The 26,140-nt window shown below is 36.0% G+C and overlaps 1 protein-coding gene across 2 annotated transcripts in view; it reads right to left on the bottom strand.

Annotated features, from left to right (window-relative positions):
- LOC149559465 (heptahelical transmembrane protein 4-like) overlaps window positions 1-6,914 on the bottom strand; it is a 46,290-nt gene extending 39,376 nt beyond the window's left edge. The window contains exons 1-3 of one of the 2 annotated variants that reach the window (XM_089833390.1): window positions 6,663-6,914; window positions 5,481-5,866; window positions 4,489-4,813 (exon numbers count right to left, since the gene is read on the bottom strand). In XM_089833390.1, coding sequence (XP_089689516.1) covers window positions 4,489-4,813; window positions 5,481-5,785 — 630 coding nt within the window. In that variant the 5' untranslated portion in view covers window positions 5,786-5,866; window positions 6,663-6,914. Of the gene's footprint in view, window positions 1-4,488; window positions 4,814-5,480; window positions 5,867-6,582 lie in introns of both variants that reach the window. The other variant, XM_089833391.1, reaches the window with a different exon arrangement.
- Window positions 6,915-26,140: the final 19,226 nt, after the last annotated feature.

Here is a 26,140-nt window from a genome sequence, read left to right as displayed (position 1 = left end):
TTTTGGGTCTTGAAATATCTTTTCCAAGCAATCTCCTTGTTCCCTCCTCAAGGTTGCCACGATCTTCCATATCATGGTATGCTGCGAATGAGGCAATCAAAGCGTGAGGTCTTGATCATGTCTTTCGCTTGTTTTCTTTTTCTGCTTGTGGGTTACCTAGTGTCGTTTCCACGCTGCTTCCTCTGGGATTCATGTGTGATATTGGGGCAATCCTTGCGTGTTTGTTTCGAGTCAGTTCGTCAGTCCTTTGAATGGTTGGTGAAAAGGCCTTGATGTTCTTGGTAACCTTGGCAACCAACAGTCCTATAGCAAATCTAGTGCTCAACTACATGGTGGTACTTCTCTTTGAAGTATCCCCCCGCTCAAAAAGCTTCAATGGATTCCCTTCATCTCCATTATCCCCCATCCATATCCAGCACCTATCCCAGCTTATGCATCAGTATCTCTTTGAATCACTCCTCACGCTTAGCTTTAGGGATCCACAATCCTAGTCTTAAGGATCCACCAATCAAATCAATCCACCAAGCCTCATCTTTTGAGATCCACAATCCTAGTCCTAGGGATCTCCGAAACCCATCTTCCGCCAATCTGACTCTTTGAAATCCTGTTGCATCGGCTTTATCATTCCATTGTCCATCTCCCTACCATGGATTCCTTTTATAGCGCTCCGCTCCTCCATCCCCCCCCCCCCCAATCCTGGAAAGTCTTAAGCTTGCTTTACTCTTGTGCATCTGATTTCCCTTTATCATTCTCCCGTAGTGAAAGTTTGAGCTAATTCAGCCCCTCCTCTTTGCCAATCTGTGTCTCTGCTCGTCTCAATTTTTTGTACTTTTCAAGAAGTCATCGAGCCTCATTTCTCTCTTCGCCGCCTTCTTGAGGGGGCATCATCTGAGTCTAGTCTCTCCTCTTCTTATCTAAGACTGGGGCAACATTGTTGCTAAAACATCTTCCTCGTGTCGTCTTCATTCAAACTTCTTTGAAATAGTGTTGTCTCAACACTATGTCAAAGAGGGGCAAAATGTAGACACCTAAATTTGATTACACCGCTTTAGTAATCTAATTTAGTTATCTCTAAAGGCATCATTAATTAAATTCTTATTTAATTAATCCTTTGCCATCCCCTAGCTGATTAATTTAATTAATCATCTATAGTCCTAATTGATAAATCAAATAACCTATTATTTATCAATTAAATCCTATTCTTCTATCTAATTCCAAAAATCCCTATTTATTAAATAAATCTATTTGATAAATAAAATCCTCAAATCTAAAAACTCCTAACTTATCCCTAATCCTCCATTTAGCCTAATCCACCCCATCCACCCATACTAACCTAGCTTAGCCACTAACTCACCCACCCTCATTATTGTCATCCACTTGCACATCTCTAACATCCCTAATCTAATCCTAAACCCAAGCCTAATCCACCCCCTAATGTTGTCGCATTCCCTAAACAAGTTTAAGACTTTCCTAAACCAAACCAAAGTCTCCCCTCAAAAATCCCAACCACCAAGTCATGAGTGCTCTTACAAACCATAAAAGACTCTTAAAAGCCCACTCATGACTCTTACATCCATCTTCCACACTCTTCCCTCTTCCACACTCATTCCTCTTACATCCCTCTTACATACTCAACCCCACTCATCATGCCTTTAACCAACCCCTTACCCTACCCTGTCACACTCATCCTCCTTGTGACAAGTGTCACCTTCCCATTGGTGCTAAACAAGCACAATCCATGTGCTCCCCTTTGAGTGCATCTTAGCCCTCCTTAACCATCTCCCCATCCTTGCATCTAAGCTCTCCATCCCTCTACCCCTTGGCCTATAAATTGAATCCCATCCCAAGCCATTTCAACAACAATCTTTGAGCTAAAGTTACCATGCTATTTTGAGAACCAAAGCCATCAATCTTACCCTTATAATGCCAAATTGAGAGCTCACAAAGCTACCAATTTGTCATTACCCACCTCCATTGAAGCAGCTTTGAGCATCTTGAGCATACATCCACATCAAAGGACACATCTACAAAATCAAGAAAGCATGGCGTGTTTTCTCTTGTGAGGTTTGCACTTCTTGTTTGTTTTTCTTTGTCTAAACATATATGTGAATTTAGTTTTGGTTTGTGAATGTTTACTTTATTGTTATTGTTCTTTGCATACTAAATCTTGTTCTACACTAAGGATATGCTCAAATGGTTTTCAAATCAATTTCTACCTTCTTCATCCCATCAATAGATCCAAAGGGCACATCCACCCTCTAATTTCATCCATGCAAAGAGGGAAAAATCGATCAAGGGTTGGATAGGATCCATCTTATACTTAAAAAATAATAAGGGAAAATCCAACTTAGTCCAAATATATCCAACACTTCGAGAAAAAAATCCACCTTCCAAACTCCTCTTGAAAGAAAAATCACCCTAGTTAGGACATATTTGACACTAAATTTTGGAATCCATACTCACCACCTAGGGAAAAAAGACCCTAGTCTGGACTTTATAGAAAAAATTCCATGTTTTGCTCTTGGTCTCGGGGGAAAAACAACCCCTCTCTGAACAATGCCCAAACTTAGAAAAGTTTCGAGTTCCAAACTTCCTCCAAGGGAAAAACAACCCTAGTCTGGGCAATTTCCATACTTAGAAAAAACTTCCATGTTTCACTCTTGGTCTTGGGGGAAAAACAACCCCTGTCTGGACAATTCCTAGACAAATTCCAAGTTTGCACTTGGGGAAAATCACCCCTTGTCTGGATTTTTCAAAAGATCATTAAAGTGGTGCAAATTTATGGTATGCTCAGATTTTGACCTCCAACACTTAGAAGTTTTTCAAAGAATGCGAAAACAGCAAGGAAAATTCATGTGTAGTCTAGATTTTGGCCAAAATATGGAAATTCATGTATAGTCAGGATTTTGGTCAAAATATGAAGGGAAATTCATGCATAGTCCAATTTTTGGCCAAAATATTAAGGGAAATTCATATATAGTCCAAATTTTGATCAAAATATGAAGGGAAATTCATGTATAGCCCTGATTTTGTGTAATTTTATAGAGGAAAGTGGATTTTTCTTAGGACTTTGGCCATTTCGAGTGTGAAAAAACAATTTTTATAAAGATTTTAAACCCCTTATGCATGGAATATGCCTTTATATGGAATTTTGGACTAATTAACTAGCCAAAATTTAAATACACTCAAGATTTTACATTCAACTCATTATAACATGATCTCGACAAACTTCAATTTTAACATTCTCTCCTTAAAATCATAACTTGGACATTTGGCTTTTTGCATTACCTCTCAATCTTTAATATCTCTAAAGTGCCAAAAACTAATTGACCTAACAATCTCTCCCTCAATGTTACCGAAGGGATTTGAACATGTGACCAAGCTATGATACCACTTGTTACATGTGTGGTTATTGTTGCACCAAAAGATTGACCTGTCAATGTCTGATATAACACTGGACTTATAAAATCCAATGGAGGTGGTAACCCCTAGTCATAAGCCTAAGGGAAGTGTTAACTATTTTGGCAACTCCTTGATCACATTGAACATCATATTTTGCTTATACAAGATTGTCTTCGTCATGAAATCCCAACGCTTGTACCTTTTCACAACATCATCATAGCTGATGAGGCTACATTTCATAACCTTGTATTCTAATTTTGATAACTTTTCCTACGGTTCACGAACATAGGGGTAAGATGTTGAAGGGAGTACTTCTCGCCCATCCAAGCCTCCATAGGGGTTTTATCGAGAAGCACTAATGTAAGAGACCTATTACTTAGGTAGCATGCATTGCTCACATCTATAAATGGATTTTCTTTTATGATTTGGCCCCAATAAGAAAACTCCTAGCCCTTTCCATCCATGTCCTATTTAAAGTATTTATCCTTACCAAAACTTTGATTCACTATGGGGTGTATGGAGTTGTCTTATGTAATGTCATATCAGTCTCATACCTATCAAACTTTTTTGAACAAAACCCTCCACCATTGTCGATTCTCAAGATCTTGATATTCTGCTTGCTTGGTTATCCACAGAAGCCTTAATGTCTTTAAACCTGTTAAAGATCAAGGATCTGTGCATACGAAAGTAAACTCAAGTCTTTCTAGAGAAATCATCAATAGAAGTAACATGTAATATTATAAAGATTTCAAAAATGAAAGAATGCCTAAGTGACCACAAACATCCCTGCGAATAAGATCCAAAATTCCTTTAGACTTATGAAAGCTTGATAGCCAAACTGCCTAGCATGCCATGCCTTCCTATATGATTTCTGGTATGTGTAAGACTAATAGCACAAAAGAGCAACCTTGAGAATTTTGAACTTAAGAAATCAAATAGCCAAAAAGACAAAACTGCAGTGCGGTTGCAATTGGAAGGTATGGTTCAATTATTAAGCTATAGCCTTGCATAACCAAACAGAAAACAGGGAAAAAATAGAACAGAACTACTATTAGAAAAAGAAAATGTTGATGCTTCCTCGCATACCAGAATACACTGCTCAGTGCGATTGGCATGTGATAACCTCGCTGGTAAGCAATTTGCAAGCACCTCCGGCAGGTGCCAATGAGATAAGGACGACAGTGATGCTACGGAAGGCAAAGCTGACTTTAGTTCTTCCTGTAGTCTTTGGAAGTCTTCCTTATTGGGCAAAGATGGAAAACATGACACAAGCTCTGACTGGAATTTGTAGAAATTATCTCTCTTGGGTACATGAGGCAAGGTAGGCAGAGCAGAAAGATCAATAACTTCAGGAATCTTTACTGCAGTGTATATTGTCAAGCAGAGAAAAATAAAGAATCCCACCAAGTGCCTACAACACAAATTTATTCCTGTCAAGCATGGATAAATAATCATTTAAGCTTAGCAAAGGGACTCTTTAATATGTGTACCAAGAAGGAAAAACATATACTCTTACCAACATGAACAAATATGGTATAGTAGGCTGTAGCATATCCATACACTATATAGAAACTTGAAAACAATATATCTACAGAACTCTAATTCTTGATCCTAGCCAGCAATGCCACAAAAATTGGAATACATGCGCTAAGACAATAGGAATCAAGAAATATGGAGAAAAAATGTTGGAAACAGCTGAAACTTTTGAGTTGGTTTCTAAAGGAAATGACAGAAAAGACAAAGTGGCAGAACAAATATTACGAATTGCAGAGCAGAGTTCTTCTGAAACAGGGAAACAATTTTTTAAAACGACATAAACGTTAAGAGTGGGCTTCTTAAAGAAAAGGCAGAAAACAGAAAACAAGGTATTGGCTAGAAAGGGTACAGATTTTTGGAAAGGAGAAAAGCTTTCAGTGATCCGGAAAAAGATTTCCGGCCCGAGATAAACTGTTTCTAATTGTTCAAATCTATTGACTGACTTTCGTGCTCAAATTAACATTCTGCGATGGTAAATAGTTATTCAAACTCAGATTTTATGATGGCAAATTAACGTATGAATTACATGGCCATTTACTTACGTCCAGACATTTAGTGTCTCGTTGTGGATCGAAAAGATGCTCAAGAGAATCTGCTTGAGAGGCCACTCTGACCTGTAATGTCGTAGTATGTACTCATTATCACGCAAGTATTCAGGCAAGGCGTGATAGTCTACAAGCTGGTACTTGACCTTCTTCCACAACCTCTTGGCTCGCCCTGGGGAAACAACATCTTCACTATCATATCCCACATCCCGAATTGCCATTAAATCATCTGAACTTCTTAAATCTGTTCTATCCTTGGCATTTGGATTATTGACAGAGTTGGATAGACCCTGGGTACCCATGTATAAAATTGCTCCAAAAATTTTAAAGAACCAATTTCAAATAAATGAAAGTTTCTGCACTGGTTAAGACATTCCCAAAATCTGCTAAGACAACAAGAAAAGAAGCCGATATGAAACTGTGTCAGCCTTTCTAAACAAATCAACAGAGAGAAAAGAAAGATTTTCAGCACTTCAATAATTTTTAGGATCCATGATTAGGTTCTCGAAACAAAGGGCAGATTATTAATCTCCAACTCTCCCGACACTTTGATTACAAACCATCAGTATGAAAATGAAAAACAATGATTCGTGAAGCCACAAACAATTCACATAAATTGCATAGCCAGACAGGAAGCGTGTTGGCGGAATTACACAAACACGCAGAGAACAAAAAATTTGCAAGTAATATAATTTAAACCAAGTTAAAGGCGAATCCTCGTTTCCTCCGGAACAATCCAGTGAATATAATTACACATGCGTTTGAAGACAAGAATCAAACATACTTAAAATCTTTAATTTGGAGCGTACAAGAGTTCATTTAAATTTGAATACCCCAAATAAGAACTCAGTCCAGGCCTAATTTATAGCCCTCATATGCATTCAAATAGCTGAAAATTAGAAACATTCCATCCGATTTGCTGGGAAAGTGAAGAATCGATTTGCAGTTTGAGAGGACAACTACATTGAGATAACCAGTTGCTAGATTTTAACAAAAAACGCGCACAAACAAAACAAAACAAAAAACACAAAGCCATTGTTAAAAGACTCTCTGCAGATAACGCCGTAAATTTAAAATTATATCAAATCCTTCTGAATACCTTCCGACACAAACCAGACAATGGACTATAGGACAAGGCATCCGACCTAAGGACATATATTTTAATATCACCGAGTGTACCTAAATTCGCGATTTTCGAGGACCCAATTGGCAGAAACAGACAACCCAAATCGCCAAAATCTCGTTCTTGGGCAAGCGATTTATCGCATGCAGGCTTCGGCTGATTATGCTAATGAAATATAAATCAGGAATATCCCAGGGAATGTAAATTATGGCTATGAAAAAAGGAATTTCACTGGGCTATGAATTGTTAAACGTGCTGTCAAGGAATAAATAAATATCTTGTCAAGTGTTTAATTGTCATGTATTTGTGTTGAACGAATTACTAAAGGGTGTTTTAATGCTTGTTGGGAAATCTACATGTCCGTTGATTTTATTATTATTATTGAATATTAAAAAAATTGTCAATGGCATAATTTTAGTTTTCTTGGATTCTAGAATATTACCCAGATTTTTATAGATTTTAGGAATTTTGATTTACGCTATAGTTTTGGTATAGATAATTAAGATTAGATATTAATTCTAAGAAGTAAAATTAGAGAAGGGTCTAAGGTTTGAGGATGAAAAACTTGAAAAATTTTGGGAGGAAAGTATTGGAATCATTCAATTGAGCAATAAATTCATAGGATTTAAAAGATTAAAAGAAATTTTAAATGTTTATATATTTTTTTAATTTTTCATTATTTTATAAATCACATTTTTCATTCATTTTCAATTTTCTCTCACAAAAATATATATATTTTCTAACAACTCTCTCATATATTAATAATGCATTAATTACAACTTTATATTATTCACATTTGTGAAAAGTGGATTAACTTTTCAAGTTTTACATTGATGTTTATTTTTGTCATATGTAACAAAATACAAATATTTTCTAACAAATATATCATTCATTAATGAATGCATTAATTACAACTTTATTTTTTCCACATTTGTGACAAGTAGATTAACTTTTCAAAAAAATAAACATGTCGTGTTAAAAATGAGAGATATCTATTAAAAATTCATTCGTCAGTTTTTTGTGGACTAATTGGGATGGTAAGGTCGATTTTAGGTCATCTTCATGGCTTCATTGTATCCAGCCAAAACATAGAGGTGGGCTGGGACTTTTGGAGCCTAAGACTCAAGGTATTTGTTTAGCTTCTAAATGGATTGTTAGAGTTGTTTCTAGAGATGAACCTTGGAAGATATTGATGAGAAACAGGATTGCTCTTGCTGATAGGAGTAATAAGTGGCATGATGTGGGATGGTTGGACAAGATCTTACTTGCTCCATTTTTTCGTCTCAAAGGTTCCTTTCCTTTACAATCCATTTGGAAGGCTTGGATGATTGTCTACAACTGTTTGGATTGGAGAAGGAACTCATTACAACATAGTTTTAGCTTTCCCAATTCCTCTATTTGGTGGAACAGACTTATACAATATCAGGGACAACCATTCACAATCAACTTCAAGCAAGGGGTACATAGCTTTAATGATATATGGGATTTCAACTCCTTTGATTGGGCAAGTTGGCAAGCTACAAAGAATCGCTTCAATTTAAATAACGGGATTAAAGGGTTTTTTATTTTTGTCAGGTCATTGGTGCCTATGGAGCTCATTATGAAGCTGTGTACAATTCTACAATGCAGTGTCTTCAAGGATTGGTAGTGGTTGGGATGTTTTCCCTTTTCTTGTTTTCCTCTTAAAAAAATATATTTACACATTCTTCCACATTTGAGGTTAAATCCTCGTCTAAACAATAAATGGGGTTGCAGGCTTACCGAAAGGAAATGGCGTAATTTGAGCCCTCAAATCTAGAAATCTAAAGTTGAGGCAAATGCACAAATTTTGTCTTGGAAGATTTTACATCAAAAGTTGCCTATCGAGGATAAATTGAGGTTTTTGTCTATACAAGCTCCCTTGTTTCCTTTTTGTCGTAGATCTGAAAATTTGAAACATATCTTTTGGAGTTGTCCTCGAGCATGGAATATTATGTTTCATCGTTTTCCTTTTGTCTTTTATCATATTTTAAGCTGGAGGGAAGCAATTTTTGGGCTTGGTCTTTGTAAGAATGTGGTTGCAGACTCTATGAGACAATGCATATTGCTACATATTTGGAAAAGTAGATGTCGAGCAATATTTTCTAACCATTATCTATAGCAAGAAATAGATACCCTTATGTTTTATGCAGATATCTTGTATGAATTAGTTTTTCTTTGTTCTCAGCTAAAGACTAAGAAGACTAAGTAGCAAAATCAAACCAGGTACCAAAGATAGTTAGATGAAATTAAATATCAGTTTCTACAACTCCATGCTAGTGAGATGAAATGTTCTAGATAGCTCCAACAACTCATTAAGTTTCAAGTGCAGCCCTAATGTTCCTCATGTATTGTTGTTGTTTAGAGTTTATGACTTGGTTCTCATGTATTGTTGTTGTTTGTGACTTGTTTTTCCAGCCTATGAGTTGGTTGTTATGCATTATTCCTAAATGGTATTTTGGTTTACCAATCTGTGAGTTGGCTAATATAGTCTTCTAGTATTGAGTTAGTCCTTTATTTTTTTGTTTTTTTGCAGCCTTTTGTATGTTGCTCTCTCAATTTGTAATTTATTAGCTTTCTTCAATAAAAAAAAAATCCAAAAAAATAATCATTTTTATCATCCACTTCACAAATGAATGTCTAATCAATATTAATTATCACTATCTATTTTTCTAAATATAGAATTAAATGTTTTACATTTCTTATTTTAAATATATTGATTAGTTTTACATTAATGTTTGTTTTTGTCATTTGTAAAATGTTATTTCTTTAAGTTTATATTTTACTAACTACTATTTTACAATATTATTCTAATTTTTTTACACCATTTTACAAATTGTAAAACTAATACTATCCCTCAAACTAATTAGATATTTTAGTAATTTGAATTAAGAAATCGATAATTTATTTTTTTAATCAAATATTTCAACTTATAACTAAATTGATAGAAATGACTAATTCATTCATATAATATAATTTCTATTGTTATTTATATATTTCTTAAAATAATATAATTATTAATATTTTTTAAATTCCCTGTAACTCTCTCTATCATTCTACCTTTAATTGTCCATATAATAATATATCATTCTCTTTTTTAGCTCTCTCTTCATATGCTTCCTTTCTACCTATAAATCTCCATTTTCCTTCTTTTCCAATTATTGGTAGGAACTTTGACGCATTGTGTCTCTTGTTTAGATTGTGTAAATTTTGAATTTGAAAATCATATCTTTTATATAAGATTTTATGAAGGATTTATAATTTTATGCTAGTGAGTTTGTGTCTATAAAATGTGTTAGGCATTTTTATTCTTTATTGCATGTAAAAATCTAATATGTTTTTTCAATAGGCATGAGGTTGAAACTATTGCAATCATTCAATTTATTTTTTCAACTAGTTTAACCAATCAAATTAGAGAATTTAAGAATTTAAATAATATTTCTATAGTTCATATCTATTTTTGTATTAGATTTATTTACTGTATAAATTTGTTTACATGAAAAACCATGATATTATTATTGAGAGTGTCCTTTCAACTTTTATAATTGAAACTTCAATTTTTAATAATGTCATATTATAAATTTTATACTATAAATAAATAATTTTCAAAAATTATCAATATTATTATTTAATACATATAACTTTTTATATAATTCATGTTGATAATTATTATAAATTGAATTGAATAAATTAATAAATTATAAATTGATTCAGATTTTAAATTTTAGTTTAATTACAAGTGTTTATTTTAAATTTTTTAATATTTAATTATATGTATTAATTCTCCTTTTTAACTTTGATTTATTTAACAATGTAATTATATTTATGTTGATTTATTATAATTTTTAGTATTATTTTACTTTTTAAATTTAACTTATTTAACCATGTAACTATAGTTATGTACAATTAAGTGAGTTTTCTATTTATTAACATACTTCTTCTAGTAAATTATCTATTATTTCTAATATGTTTTACTAATATTGAAACTAAAAAAAATTACTTATAGATACTTTTCTATTATTGTACTTGTCGTAGAAATACTATTGCATTCACTTTGCCCAAACATTCAATTAACTTTAACGAATCACGCCATTTTATTTTATTTTGCTTATATAATTTTGACAAAGTTTAAATTCATATTAATATAATTTTGTAATAAAAACCTATTTATTTGCAATTTGATTGGTTCAAACCAATTTGTGTTATAGGGATGTTTTTTTTCAACTTCCACCATATTACATTATTTTCTGCAAGATTTTTGTCCATATTAAATTGTGTAAGCATTAATTTTTTGGATAGCCTTCTATTATTTAAAAAAAATTCATACAAACATAATAATATATATAATTTCAAATTAAAAAATTCAAATTCAAATGACTTGAATGAGAAAAGATTATTATAGAGGGTAGTGTGAGGGGAATAATGTAAAAGAATTTAATTAAAATCATTAAATACTATAAACAAAGCAATTTCTTATAGGTAACCAAAATTACCATATGTAAAAATTGACACATCATCTTTTTCCTTGGTAGAAATGCATCTTATTATTGATTTTAATAAATAGTTAAAAGTTTTATATCAATAATATTTAGATTCTATTGTAATTCCTAAGTTGTAAACAATTGTATCATTCTAGTAATAATAGTTTAAATAATTGATTATATGTCTAACAATGATATTATTAATATACATAAGTAAAATAAATATATTTGAATCAGTGTAATGCGACTCTACGAGTTCGAGCCATAGTCGCCCTTTTCGAGGCAATTTACCTCTGGACTCAGACTCGACTAAGTCCTGATAGAGTCCACTTATACTCGCCAGACTCGTTGAGTCTCGAGCCGAGGACTCTCGCCGGTGGCCAAAACATGAAGAGTGAAAAAAAAAAAACATTAATTTAAGTTGCCTTTTTTCGATTGTTATAACATCTATTTGACCTAAAAAGGTCATTCCACCATTTTCTTACGCTTGTGATAGAGAGGAAAGAGTTAGAGAAGAATATCGAGGTTTTGAGAGAGATATCAGCAAACCGGTTGGCTCTCCCATATCAAATACTGATGTTTTGTGCAACTTTGTAGCTTGCACTTAAGCATTGAGAGGAGCTTAAGGAAGCATTTGAAGGAAGCTTCTATAAACTTGCATTTCCATTGTTTGACTTTGTGCAAATTTGAAAAGGTAAGCAACAAGTTGGATTTCTTTGTGTTGTTTTGTAATATGTTTTAAACTTTTACATTCATATTTTTTACTTCTCATTTTGTTTACATTTGTTTAGTCTCTACTTCTACTATCTACTATTTAGAATCTAGATTTATTCTAATTTATGTTGATGACAAAGTAAGATGGCCCTAAAGTTTAAAAATCTGATTTGATGCTAACTTTTTTCTATTTATAATATATTCATATTACAACAGGCTAGCAGCAAACACATTGAAATTTGACATAATGTCTCAGGGTGAAGGAAGTGGAACTAGGCTTGCATTTAACCTTGATGCAAACCGAAGTGCAATAGTAAGGGATAGGGCTTGGAAACATGCCATTCCGGGGCACAAAAAGGGAGTTTTTACATGTTGGCATTGTGATGTAGTATATAATGGGGGAGGAATAAATAGATTGAAGTATCACCTAACACATATACCTAGGCGTGATGCTAAAAAATGCAAAGATGCACCCCAAGATGTTATGCGAGACATGCTAACTCTTCTACAGGAAAAAATAGAGAAAAAAGAATTGAAAAAGAAACAACAAGAAGAAATGGCACAACTAGCCCAATAGGGATCTTCTAGTTTTTGCTCTCCATTATCCCCTACTCCACTTGTGGAAGCCACTACTACTACGTGCTTGACCATTGGGCCGCGCATTCGTAAGCAAAGATTGACACCTGATTCCATGTTTGTTCTGGATGCATGACTCCAAGTGCACAACCATCACATGAGAGCATGGGTTGGAACAAGGAGAAGCATAATTATGCAAATTTGGTACTTGGAGACTTCTTCATTTACAACAACATTTCATTCAATGCAGCAAGGTACTTATTTATTTAAATTCAAATTTATGTCTTCTCTTGCTTTCAAAGTTTCAACTTTCAACTTTCAAGAGACAATAATATGCTTATTTTGTTTATTTTAATTTGTATTTTGTTTCAAATTTATTTTTAATATACTAATTTGTTTAACGTTAAATTTAATTTAATTTATTTTAGGTCCCTTTATTGGCAAATTGGAATCGATGTTGTTGTTGTTGTTTGTGGTCTAGGGTTCAAAGCCCTTAGTGCTGACGAGCTAGGAGGCCCTATTTTGAACCAAAGGGTGGCTGATGTAGAAGGTGCAATCAAGGAGCAGTGTAAGGCGTGGAAGACGAAGGTTTGTATCATCATGATTGATGATTGGTCTGATAGAAGGAGTAGAACACTTCTCAACTTTCTTGTCTCCTCATCAGGTAATTGTACTTAGAGTCTTAGACATTAAAAATTTAGAAGTAGAACTTGTACTTAAGTGATGCCTCAAGAAAAATAAAGAATATTGAATATCTTTGTGAGGTAATGGATGAAGTGATAAAGGACATGGGTGAGGAGAATGTGGTGCAAATGGTTATAGATAATGCAACAAATTATGTTGTTGTAGGAAAGCTTCTTATGGAGAGACACTCTCACATATTTTGGACCCCTTGTGTTGCTCACTGCATTGACCTCATGTTAGAGGATTTTGGTAAACTCCCTTGGATAAAAACAATTATAGAGCAAGGAAGGAGTGTATGCAAATTCATATATAATCATACATGGGTCCTCAACCTCATGAGGAAACACAATGAGCAAAAGGAGTTGTCTCATCCGGGGGTCACTAGGTTTGCAACCAATTTTCTCACATTGAAATCTTTGCTTGATTCAAAGGGAGGTTTCAGACACATGTTTGTTAGAGAGGAGTGGATTGCATCATCACATGCAAAGACCACTGCAGGGATTGATGCAACTGATCGCATTTTTTATGAGGCTTCTTTTTGGACATTGATTGCTAATATTGTGACGATAATTTTCCTTTTTGTCCTCATTTCAACTTTATTTTGTTTATGAAATTATGTTATAAATTATTGTTCATTTTTTAAAGAAAAAACTTAAAGCTAATTATTTATCTTCCAACTTTCACAATGATTGCAATTCTTAAGGCTGCTTGTTGTTCTCCTATGAACTACTAATGGAGAGAAGCCCTCAATGGGCTACATTTATGAGGGCATGGATAGGGTGAAGGAGACCATTCACTCTTTTTTTATAGGGAATCAAGATAGGTATGGGCCTATATGGGATGTCATTGATAGACGTTGGCACAATCTACTTCATAGGCCTATACATGCAGCGACCTACTTCCTTAATCTAGCATACCAATTCAGCCCACATTTCAAGGCTGATGATGAGGTGTGGAGCGACCTCTATGATGTTGTAGAGAGAATTTCACTTGATTTAAGAGTTGGAACAATTGTAGTCCATGAGATTGAGTTGTTTAAGAAAGCTCAAGGGGACTTATTTGCACGAGAGTTGTGCAAGAAAAATAGGATAGACTTGATGCCTAGTAAAAATCTTTGATTCCACATCCTAATTTCTAATTCTATTAATATTTTAATTTGATAAATTCACAGTTGTTGATATGATTTAAAATTTGCTTGTTTCAAATGCATGGTGGGAGATGTTTGGCACAAAAGTTGCAAATTTACAGAGGATTGTGATTCGCATCTTGAGCCAGCCACCTAGTGCATTAGGATGCAAACACAATTGAAGTCTATTTGAGCACATACACTCAAAGAAGCACAATAGATTGATAGTGAAAAAATTGAATGATCTTGTCTTTGTTCACTACAGCTTTCACCTTCGCCATAGACAGATCCTTGGCACCAATACATCACTAATTGTATTAGAGAATGTTGATCCTATCTTTAGTGATGAAGATGTGGAGTGGGTAGATTAGCTAGATCGAGAGGCTGAGGCAGTAGCAATGGCAGTTGAGGAGGCTAGAGCGCGAGGAGATAGAGTGAAGGACCCTAAGGCTAGGAGTGATGGATCCAAATCTGATGATGAGGATGTGGGTGAGGATGAGGATGATGATGAGGATAAGGTTTAGGCTCAGCCTCAAACATAGGGAGGGAGGATGGCTCTACAATCTTTTGTGACTTATCTTAGGCGCACTAGTAGGAGGACATAGACTACTATGAGCCTTAGTGTTCTAGTTGTTATTTTGATATATGTTTTGAACTTTTGATACCATGGATTTTGTAATCCATGAATATTGCAGACATTTGAGTCTTTGACACCAGAGTGACACTATGTTTATTACTTTAAGTTTATACTTTATAGTTTATAACTTATTATTGTGTTTTTTTCCTTTAGAAATTTGCTTTTATACCTATGTGATCTATGCAAAATTGTGTATGTGTATTAAGTAGCTTCTATTTATCTCAATTATTGTGTATTTGATGTTAATTAACTGAAAGATGCATGAAACAATCTTAAAATCCTTAAAAATATTTGAATTTGTTAAGTCCTTGTCGAGTCTGAGTCTGAGTCAGATTTTGACTTTTGGAGTCAGATTTTGACTTTTGGAGTCCGAGTCCCATAACTATGATTTGAATTCACTTATATCAATTAGTGAATTAATTTCTATAAACTAAATTATATTATAGACATTTCATATAATTCAATCTATTAAAGCACATAAGTACAATTAAATGAATAAATTTATAAATTTACTTATATAGTCTTCTCATTTGATTACTAAGAATTTTATTTTTTCTAATTTTTTTAATATAAAAGCAGCCAAAAACCAGGGGGTTGTCCCTTTACAATAGTGGTGGATCAACCATCAAAAACCTATTGGCAACCAGCACAAAACCTATTGGCAACTAACACAAAAATAGCTGGCAACCATCACACAACCAAAGAGACCTCCTAACAGTTCATATCAAAAACATCATAAACAATATACCAAAAATAGAGTTACTAGTATCCCTACTTTTAAAACTAGTTGAGTTTAACAAAAAATCAAACTGCATGTAGGTGGTCATCACATCATACCACCTACAACCCATAAACAAGTTCAACATAAAAAAAACAAAACCATCAACAATAGATGGGGAGAGACTAGAAGAGTACCAAAAAAACAACAAAAACCAGAAAGCCATTAACTAGCCTCTTTCTTCTTTCCCTTCCCAGCCATGAGAAACTTGGTCCACTCATCAGTGAGGAAGCTATAAAGAAGCTTTGTGTCCTTCTTTCCAAGGTTCTCCTCCTCTGAGTTATTAGCCAACAACTAAAGAGTGATAGTCATTGTGTGCATCACTTTGAGAGTGAACTTGGAGAAAAGGTTGGATCCCTCTTCCAATGCCATGCACCTGTCCATCAACTCCTTGTGTTTCTTATGGGCAACAAGTTCATTCTCCTTGGTTTCCAGCTTTAGGGTCCTGCTAAAATTCTCTAGGGGGTTCTGCTTAGTTCTTGCACATCAAAAATGTTAGCATGGCCCTTCAGGTTTTCCTAACCCTCTTTACCAACCAGGGAGGAAATAGTGTCAGGGGAGGCATTAGGGTATTCCTGGTTAACAGTGGAAGGTAGGGTGATGGTGGCAGAGACATGTGCGGGGTTGAGGGAGGGGTCCTTAGTAGTGTTGTCTACCTCAAAGTCCAGTTACCATCAAGGGTATCATCTTATTTCTCTAATTCTTTATCTGTCTCCTCTTTCCCCTTATCCACACTGTCCCCTGAATTCTTGTCAGTCTCCTCAGAGTTGGTATCCTCCTCCTCCTCTTCTTGAGAGCGACTGGCAATTTGTATGTATCAACCCCAGGTCTTGGAAATTATTCTTGACCTTTTTCTACTCCCACTAATTTCCTCATCAGAGCCACCGATTTCAACCTCCACCCTTTTGTCCATTTTAATTCCTTTATTGGGCTTCAACTCAAGGGTCAGAATTTTGTTTTTCCTTCCCTTAATAGGGGTTTGGCTAGGAGAGGGTTGAGGAGTAGGGCCTTGGCTACCATTAGTAAATTCCAAATGCAGGGGGCCCCTAGAGGGGAGGATGTCATTATTGACAATCACATGAGGAGGGTAGAGGACCAGGTGAAATTAGAAGAGGTGGAACATGAGCCCTTGGTGGAGAATGGTAAAATTGGCCCCTTTTTTCTTCTTTTCTCTAACATCAATGGCAGCGTCCTCAAGGGCATGCAACAAGAAGCAAGGAATACTAACCGATTCCTTATTGTGAAAATGGTTAAGTAAAGGGAAATGATAGTATTAATACACACCGTGCCTACCCTCCAACATCAAATGCTTCATTATCATCAAACAAACATCATCCCAAGGCTCTAGAAGTTTGTCTCTCCTAAATCCTCCTCGATATCAGTCAAGTACCTCATTCTCTCTAAAGAAACTAGACAAACTAACCTCATCCATCACCTTCATGATTTTATGCCATTTCCTTCTCTTCATCTCTAAACTCATTGCCATAGCAATAGATTCTTCATTCACCTAAAAAAAAAATGTCATGAATGGTCACCCACCTATCCTTCCAGGTAGAGATGAATTGTTGCAAACAATTTTCATCATACCCTGTCATGACCTGCATGCAGGGCACAAATCCTCCTTCCTTAAGCATAATCCAAGTGGCTTGCCTCTTTAAGAAGTCCTCCAATTTTATGGACTCCAATCTATTTAGGTCCCCACCCATGGTAGCCTCAACTAAATCTCCTTCCATAGTCTCGATAATTCTCATTTGCACCTAGAAAATTGCCAAGGTAGGCCTAAAAATAGAACAATCGGTGGATAAAAGCTTTCATTTTTTCTTCTTCACAAGCCTGTGAATATAATGTACATGCCAATTAGTGGTATCATTACAGAGATTGTGAGGATTTCTCACATAATACCATAATTATTTGGCCCTGGTATTAATGATAACTTTTCCCTTGATCATGTCATAACACCACACAATAATGGCATTAATTTTAAAGCACTATTGTTTATTAATTCACCTTTTTCGTGCCTTTTCATAATGCAAGCAATATTATTTTCCTTTGCGAGTCATCTTGTCAATATTATGACAACCTTAGCTATCATAATAATAATAATCTCGCCAAAAATGTCTATTTTCCAAAGTTGGAGAGTCATCTAACCTAATTTAGTGGGGTCTTTTCCCTGCAAATGAGGGAATGCACATTCTTGGGTAGTGATTTTGTACCCCTCCAACTTTTAATGTTTATGAAATCAAAACCACACCAAGCCGAGGCACCTATCACCGCATTTCCTTCCCTATAAGTGTGTTGTAAATCATAATGGTCCAGTTTCATAAGATGATGCCATATGTCCCCCATTATGTGCCTCAGTGTCCAACTAGGTTGAACCCGGCACTGAACTGAATCAATGATGAGTTTTGAGTCCCCCTTAATGGAAAGTCTTCTAACCTTCATTTCTACCACAATTTTTAGCCCCCATATTAAGGCGGTGGCTTCCGCCACATTGTTGGTTCCTTAACCCAAACTTCCCGAGTAGGCAACCAACACATCACCTTTCTTGTCTTGCATCACACCACCCATTGTCGCAAGCCCCTTTTGTGCTGCCCCATCAAAATTTAATTTGGTAGTGGGGCCAGTTGGGGGCTTTCAACACGTATTTCTTTTAGTAACCACCTTTGAGTTGTCAAAATTATGGAAATTGGGAAGAATATTCCATCTCTCAACAGTATCCTCCTCTTTTCTACTCGAGGGTTCCTGTGACAATCTGACTTTAGCAGCCATAACATTCTTAGTTATGAGCTTTCCCAGAATCTCTCCCACAATCTCCTCACCTCTCTCCTCCTCACGAAAGACCATGTTGTTTCTCTCCTTCTAAATGCCCCAAAAAATATGTAGGGGAAGGAGAACCCAAAGGATTCTGAGGCAGGGATGGTAGAATGGGCAACTCCAATTCTCCACAAATTGCTCCATTCCTCTATTCATGATCTAATTAATTAGGATTTTTTTTCAGATGTAGGACCAGACCTTAAGGGTATATGGGACATTCCATAAAGAGGTGGGTTATGCATTCCTCTACCTTCTTGCATAGATAGCATATGTGGGTGATTGGTAAGCCTCGCCTTTGAAGGTAATCAGTTGTGAGAATTTTGCCATGCATCACCATCCATCAAAAGAAGTTTACTTTTCACATTAACTGACTAATCCATATCTTTCTCCAGCTTGTCATGGTTTGATCATTTTCAAAGATGAGATGGTAGGCAAACTTGACCGAGAATTGACCATTCATTTGCCTATCCCACACCACCTCATCCTTTTGTCATGCATAGGAAGAACATAGTGGCAGATTAGATCCTCCAGCTCTTTGATCAGGGAGTCCTCACTATTTGGTATATCCAAAGTGGACAATTCTTTCCATTTCCCACGATCATTAATATAGTTCACCACCTTCATCCCCATCATTCTTTTTAGAGGTTCTTACAGGCCACTGAATTTGTTGTAATTGAGAGGTTTCTCCCCTATCTAGTTATCCTCTCATAATCTAATTTTTTTTTTCATTCCCAACTAGCCATCTTACCCCTTTTCTCAAAAGGGCCCTATTTTTTAGTACATTATTCCAGATTTTAGACTCACTAGGCAGATCATTATTGAGGAGGTTATATCTAAAGTGAGTGTTGGCAAGGTACTTAGACTTCATAATTCTTCCCCAACCAGTTTCATTTTCCCCCTGTCTCCATCCCACTTTTGTGAGTAGGGCCTTATTCATATCAGACATTCTTCTTATACCCAACCCCCCTTTATCCTTTGGTTTGCACACATTCTCCCAATTCACAGGACTCTATTTATTATTCTCTTCCATGCCAAACCAAAGGAAGTTCCTTTGCACTCTTTTGATTTTGTTCGCCTTGTGTTGGTTGATCTTGAAAATTGAGAGAAAGTAGATGGGAATTCCCTAGAGTGTCGCACCTAGGAGTTGTAGTTTTCCTGCACTACTAGGCAACTTGCCCTTCCACCCAACAAGATTCTTTTGTATTCTGTTCAGGACAGTGTTCCAACAGTTGGTTGAGACCTCTTTCGTGGTTAGAGGGAGCCCGAGGTATGTGCCCAGGAGGTTCTCTGATTGACAACCAAGGATAATTTTGATCTTCAACTGCAAAACCTCAAGGGTGTTAAAAAATATATCTTGATTTTAGCTATATTAATCTACTGACATGAGCAATTCTCATAGTTGGAGAGGAGGTTCCTCCATGCTTTAGCTTCCTGTATTGAGGATTCACTAAAGAGGAAGGTATCATCCACAAATGGTTGGATAACCTTAGGCGTTAGTGTGGTAGCTAGCTGAATACCTTTTAAGTCACTTGACACAACCAATGTGCAAATGGATCTCCCTAACACTTTAGCCACCATGATAAAGAGGTAGGGGGAAAGAGGGTCCCCCTGTCTTAAACCTCTCCCACCTCAAAGTTTCCCCAAGGTGTCCCATTGAGTAGAACCTCAAACTAAGTGGTTTCCACCATCATTTTTATTAGGTTCACAATATCCCTTATGAACTCAACTTGTTCTAGTACTTCATAAAGGAAGGTCCAATTGACTCTATCACAAGCTTTAGATATGTCCAATTTTAGAGTCATGCCAAACTTTTTACTTTTCTCCGTGGATTGGATGATCTCATGGGTAGAAATCACAGCATCTAGAATTTTCTGACCTGGGATGAACCCCTTTTGCGGGCTTCCAATAACCTTATCCAGGAAGGGTTTAATCTTGTTTAGAAAACACTTTATAGACCATATTGCATAGGCTGATCGGCCTAAAATCACTTAAAATTTTGGGGGTTGAATTTTAGGCACCATAACTAAGAAGGTTTTATTGATCCTTTTTATCAATTTCCCAACTCTAATGATGTCTCTAGTGGTCCAAATTAACTCATTTTTTATCACTTCCTACAAGTCCTAGAAGAAGGCTGGCAGGAATCTATCCAAGCATAGGGCCTTGAATGCTTTCATAGAGAAACAACATTCTTTACTTCCTCTTCCAATACCTTCTCCTTTAAATTATCATTTTCCTCCATCCCCAACACTTTTGGGATATTATTGAGCATACTACTCCTTATTACATTGTTGCACCTTCTGTCCTCTTTTTTATAAGCATTTGTGAAGAAGTCCACAACATGCTTGCCCATTTTCTCCTACTCCAACAAAGTCCTTCCACCATCCTCCACTAGGGAGGCGATAGTGTTGCATTTTTTATGTTTTGAAGTAGACCTATGGAAAAAGGAGGTGTTTCTATCATCTTCAGTCAACCAAGCAATACAAGATCTTTGCTTCCAGAAAATCTCCTCCTTGATATTAGTTTCCTTCCACTTCCTCCTACAGATCTCTTCCTCTATTATGGTTGCTTTAGTATCATCCCCTGCTACAATGGTAGTTTACAACCTTTTGAGCTACTCCTCAACATCTGACTTTATTTTAAACACAACCCCAAAGGATCTTTTAGCCAATTCCCTGGCATTCTTTCTTACATTATCCAATTTTTGCGTCAGGCAAAACATAAATGTCACATCCACTCTTATATTCCACCATTCTTCCACTTTATTTTTGAATTCTAGCTGAGATTGCCACATAATTTTGTACCTAAAGGGTTTAGGTCCACTCACCTGATCATTCACCCAATTGAACAAGATTGGGGAGTGGTCATAAATACTCCTTGAGAGATTCACCAGGGAGGAGGGGATGATGTAGGGCCAGTCCCCTAAGACAAGTAGTCAGTCCAACCTAACCTAAATCATGTCCTAACCCTTCCTATTGTTGGACCAAGTAAAAGGATTTCCCTATAGATCCACATCTAGGAGGTCATTAGTGTTTATGAACTCCAAGAGGTCCTGCATACTTTCTAAGAAGTTGATTATCTCCCCAAACTTTTCTGAAGGGTACAAAGGGGTGTTAAAGTATCCCATACACATAAGACTCTTATTCTTTAGAACTCCCATCTCTCTTCCAATCCTATCCCATTGTTAAACTCATAATTTGTTAAGTTCTTCTCTTTAAGGACTTCCTACCCATCCGGACACTGGGGTTCCACATGATTGCAGGGCCCCTGAGGCCTCATCTACTTTTGAATGGAAGAAAGCCACCCTCGGTTAGAGCTTTTTAGCCACCTTAGTAAAATTTTGGTCAGTCATCTTTGTTTCTTGGATGAGGATACAATCAATCTTTTCCACTAAAATACATTAAGAGCATATTGTTTCTAGGCATTGTTCAGCCCCTTAACATTCCATGAGAGGAATTTCATTTTTACCTTTCTTGATTTCTCTAGTGTAAGTTTTCTTCCACTGGCCACTTGCCTTGCTGACTATTTAGTCCTAGTTGTTCTGTTGTTTGGGTGACCTTTGATAGTTGTCACCCCCACATTTGGTTTCTTTACCCCCCTTGGTTTTCCTCTTAGGGTACTCCCATTCTCCCGTAATACTCATTTGAGGGGAGGATGGGGCTGAGAGGGCCAAATTTCCCTAGCCTCCTCAAAGCTTCTCATGGCCTTAGCCACAACCTCCTCTGAAGACCCCAATTTTAGCCTATCTAGGGTAAACATCTCCCATTTGCTCAACTTGTCAAGTTTTTCTTTTTTAGAACTCCGCCCTACCCCCATATCTGGTATTGGTTTCTTTATAGGTGTTACCAACACTATGATTTGTCTCCTAGTGGTTGAGCTCGAGGACACCGATGGTATCACTACTAAAACCACTTGGTCTCCTGAATGATCCTTACCTGAAGGTATCACACCCTGGGTGGCCATCTCAAGGGGACCAATTTCAACCTCCTCCAATGCCTGATTAGCATTGACTTCTCCCACTACTAGGGATTTCAAAAGGTCATCAATATCTCTCCTAAATGGGTATTCCTCCATCTCAACTCCTTCCTTAGCTTCCATCATCGTCACCTCGAGTGTCTTAATAGTATCTTCCACCTTACCTTCCCTCTTGCCCTCCTCAACTTTCTTACTACTAGGACAGTCTTCCATTTTCTTAGGGAAGGACAAAGGTTTTGTGACCAAGACAGAGTCCACAAAAATGCCTGGTGAATCCATCTTCTGCCTGTCCTTCATATAAATGGAGGGGCAAGTCGACAACACATGTCCCAGGCAATCACAATTTTGGCAATACGATCTTGCGTTCTCATATTCTATCGAATGGACCCTTTTCCCCCATTTAGTGGACAACATGACCGTGGTTGAGAGAGTCCTATTAATGGTGACATTCACATAGAATCTAGCAAAAACAAGTCTAGATTTAAGAAGAGTTACCTGATCAGTAGTAACAAAATGTCCAAAAGTGTTTCCAATGTATCTTAGGATCTTTTCATCTGAGAACTCCAGTGGCAATCCAAGTAGGCAGACCCAAATTAGGGCTAGGCTCTGAAGCTATAGAGTGACATGAAAGCCAGGGTGCCATCTTGCCAATGCCAGACAGTGTTTACCATAGTACCAAGCTCCCAAATAGTATGACCACCAAGTCCTTCATAGAAGTGAAAAGGAAGTAGAAGAGACCATTGGGGATTGTTGAAACCCAAACACTTCCCTTCACCTTCCATTTTTGGATGACCCATTTCCTTGTCATCCCAATCGAAGGCCTAAAGGATATAAACCTACCCACAATATAATGTTTGAGGGAGGCAGTAGCGTTGTCCACAACACTGTCCAGGAAAGTGATTTTCGGTCTTGTAGCTCCATGGGTGACCTTGGGAGCTTCAAGCTTGGTGCTTCCCACATGTTCCCCCACTAAGACATTCTTTCACCCAACTTTTTTTTTTGGGGGGGGAGGCAGTTGGAATAGACTATGAGGGGACCCAGCATCAATACAAGTAGCGTCAACTCCAAAACCCAACAAGGAGGGTTCAGAGGTGTCTGCCTAACCCAACGCTATAGACAACACAAGAGAATCTTCTTTGTGAAGATCCAACACCATCTGCAGGTTCGGACAAACTGAGGCATCGAGCATGCCTGGGCCCTCGAGGGCTATGGCAGTTCAAAATTCAAATCAAGGGGTGAGAGGGAAAGTTGTAGAGCTTTTTTTTCTATTGCTTGCTTGTTCCTTTTCAAGGGATATGTTAATATATTATTTCTAATGTTATTCATTAACCAATTTTCAGTTATTTCTCTTGTGAGATAAAAGAAACAAATACTTTCATTAATTATACTAGTATAGGAGGAGACAATAGTACATAATATAATTTAATATATTGAAGAGTAAAATTTCCAACAAATGATTTTGATTTTTTTCATCTATACATGTTACTCTTTTATTCTAGTAAATTTAATATTAAATAATTAAATAATATAATAATTATGGAATAATTATTTTAATTATATTATAATTATTTTTGAAACTAAAATTATATTATAATTAGCTTCTAAATTATAGAGGAAAGTACATGCCACTACGTGGCACATTTTATATTTAATAATCAGTATGAAAACTATAATATTTATACTAATGTGAAAGTGTCATTGTAAAGATTTAAGTATATTTATGTAAAAAATTATTGACATAATATATTTGATATCAGGAAAGATATATTTTTTTAATTTTCATTTAGATTGGTTAGTATAAATATGCCTAATTTAAATGGTGGAAATTAGTATAGTAAAATTATATTGATTCCAATAGCTATTCTAGACAAGTAAATGCAATTCAACTAGTATGTGTATTGCATAAAAATGTAATAAACGAAATAAACATTAAGCAACTAATGCATATTCCTACATGATTATGCAAACCTCAAAATATGGAAGAGAACATGTAACTAAGCATGACATGAAATAACAAAGAGTATTAAACCATTGAAAATAACACCAATGCAAACCTCATGAAATCACCAAGTGGTTGATTATTTCCTTAATTATGGGATGTGGTTGCTCACTATTCCTGCAGCATAAGAATGAGGTAGATGGTGCTTGAGTAAATGAGGAGAGGGCTCTCCTTTTATAGGAAATGAGATGAAACAGACGGTTGAGATTCAATGCAAGATGAAGGGCTAGGATCTCTCAGGATCAATGAAGTGTTTATGAGGTGGAGGCCAAGTAGACTCCATGTGGATTAGAGTTTTTGACCATTAAAAGGGGGCAGGATGCTCACACATGTGTGAGCAACCTTTGATGGTGACATGTCTATGACAGGTGTAAGAGGTGTGGAAGATCATGTTTCCTCACACATGTGTGAGACACCTTTGAAAGTGATGGGTCAATGACATGTGTAAGAGGGGTGGAGGATCAAGGTTTCTCACATGTGTGAGACACCTTGATTCTCATGTGAAAGGGGACAAAGTTGTAAGTGTGTAAGAGTCACATGTCACATGTGACTAGGGTTTCCTAATCCTTTGATTAGGATTGTGCAAATGATTAATGATGTGATTAGATGAGGAACTATGATTAATTAGTGGATAAGTGAATTGACCTAGGTTAGAAGGATGGGTTAGGTTAGGAAAGTGAGGTTAGGTGAGGGTTAAAGTTAGGAGCCATGTGCTCAAATAGGATTAAATTTAATATTTAATTCCAAGTGGGATTAGGAAATGATTAATTAAGTAACAAAGTACTTAATTAAAGTGAATGGGTTAGGATTTAAATAAACCTTAGTTCATTTAAATCAAGGAAAGGAAAATATAATTAAATAAATGTAAATTTATTTAATTAAAGGTAGGGTAATTAAATAAATAATAAATATCTATTTAATTGGTCAGGTTAAGGGTATTTGGAAAATTTTAGGTGTCTACATTTTTCCCCTCTTTGATATAGCATTAGTAATGTTATATCAAAGAAGAATAAAATATAGTGGATGGAAGGATAAGACTAGTAGCATGATGCCCCAGTCATGGAAGGACGAGGAAGGATGATGAGGGGGAAAGGTATGCCCCCTCAAGAGGAGATGTGAGTTAGGAGAACACGGATGTTCTCTCGAAATGGACGAGAGGATGGAAGGGAGTTATGTTGCAATGGCGTGAACAACCTAAGTTTGATATTGTATTCAACACTATGCACCAAGGTATGAGGAACCAAGATGACAATGTGTCAAGTATGTGATAAAAAGGGTCTAATACAACCATATTCCTTATGAAACCATGATATGGAAGACCATGATTCCTGGGGACAATAGGATGCAAAGACCATGATAAATGAAAAAAATACTAATGCATACAAGTAACAAGCAATCATGCACAAAAAACCAAAAGCAAACCAACAATTTGCCCCTAGTCAAGCTGAAAACCAATCAATGGATTGATTGATGATGATTGATTAAGGATGGCAAAGCTAACAATAAGCGTAATGCACATCCAAGGATTGGGAAGGATTCATCCCATGATAATGTTTGAATATGGTTAACAGATTTTCAGTTGATTAGGTCAAATTGATGAAGTGATTAATGATTGACGCATAAGATTGCAAGGTTAGATTGATTGGATTAGTATTGATTGCATAGTGAGATTTTTTTTTTTTTTTTTGTGATTTTATGGAAGATTGGATGAATAGATGAAAGTGAAATGCAAGTA

This window comes from Cupressus sempervirens, chromosome 5, assembly GCF_028749045.1.
Source record: "Cupressus sempervirens isolate cs-2001-9-10 chromosome 5, ASM2874904v1, whole genome shotgun sequence".
NCBI lineage: Eukaryota > Viridiplantae > Streptophyta > Pinopsida > Cupressales > Cupressaceae > Cupressus > Cupressus sempervirens.
This window is presented reverse-complemented; position numbering and strand designations above follow the sequence as displayed.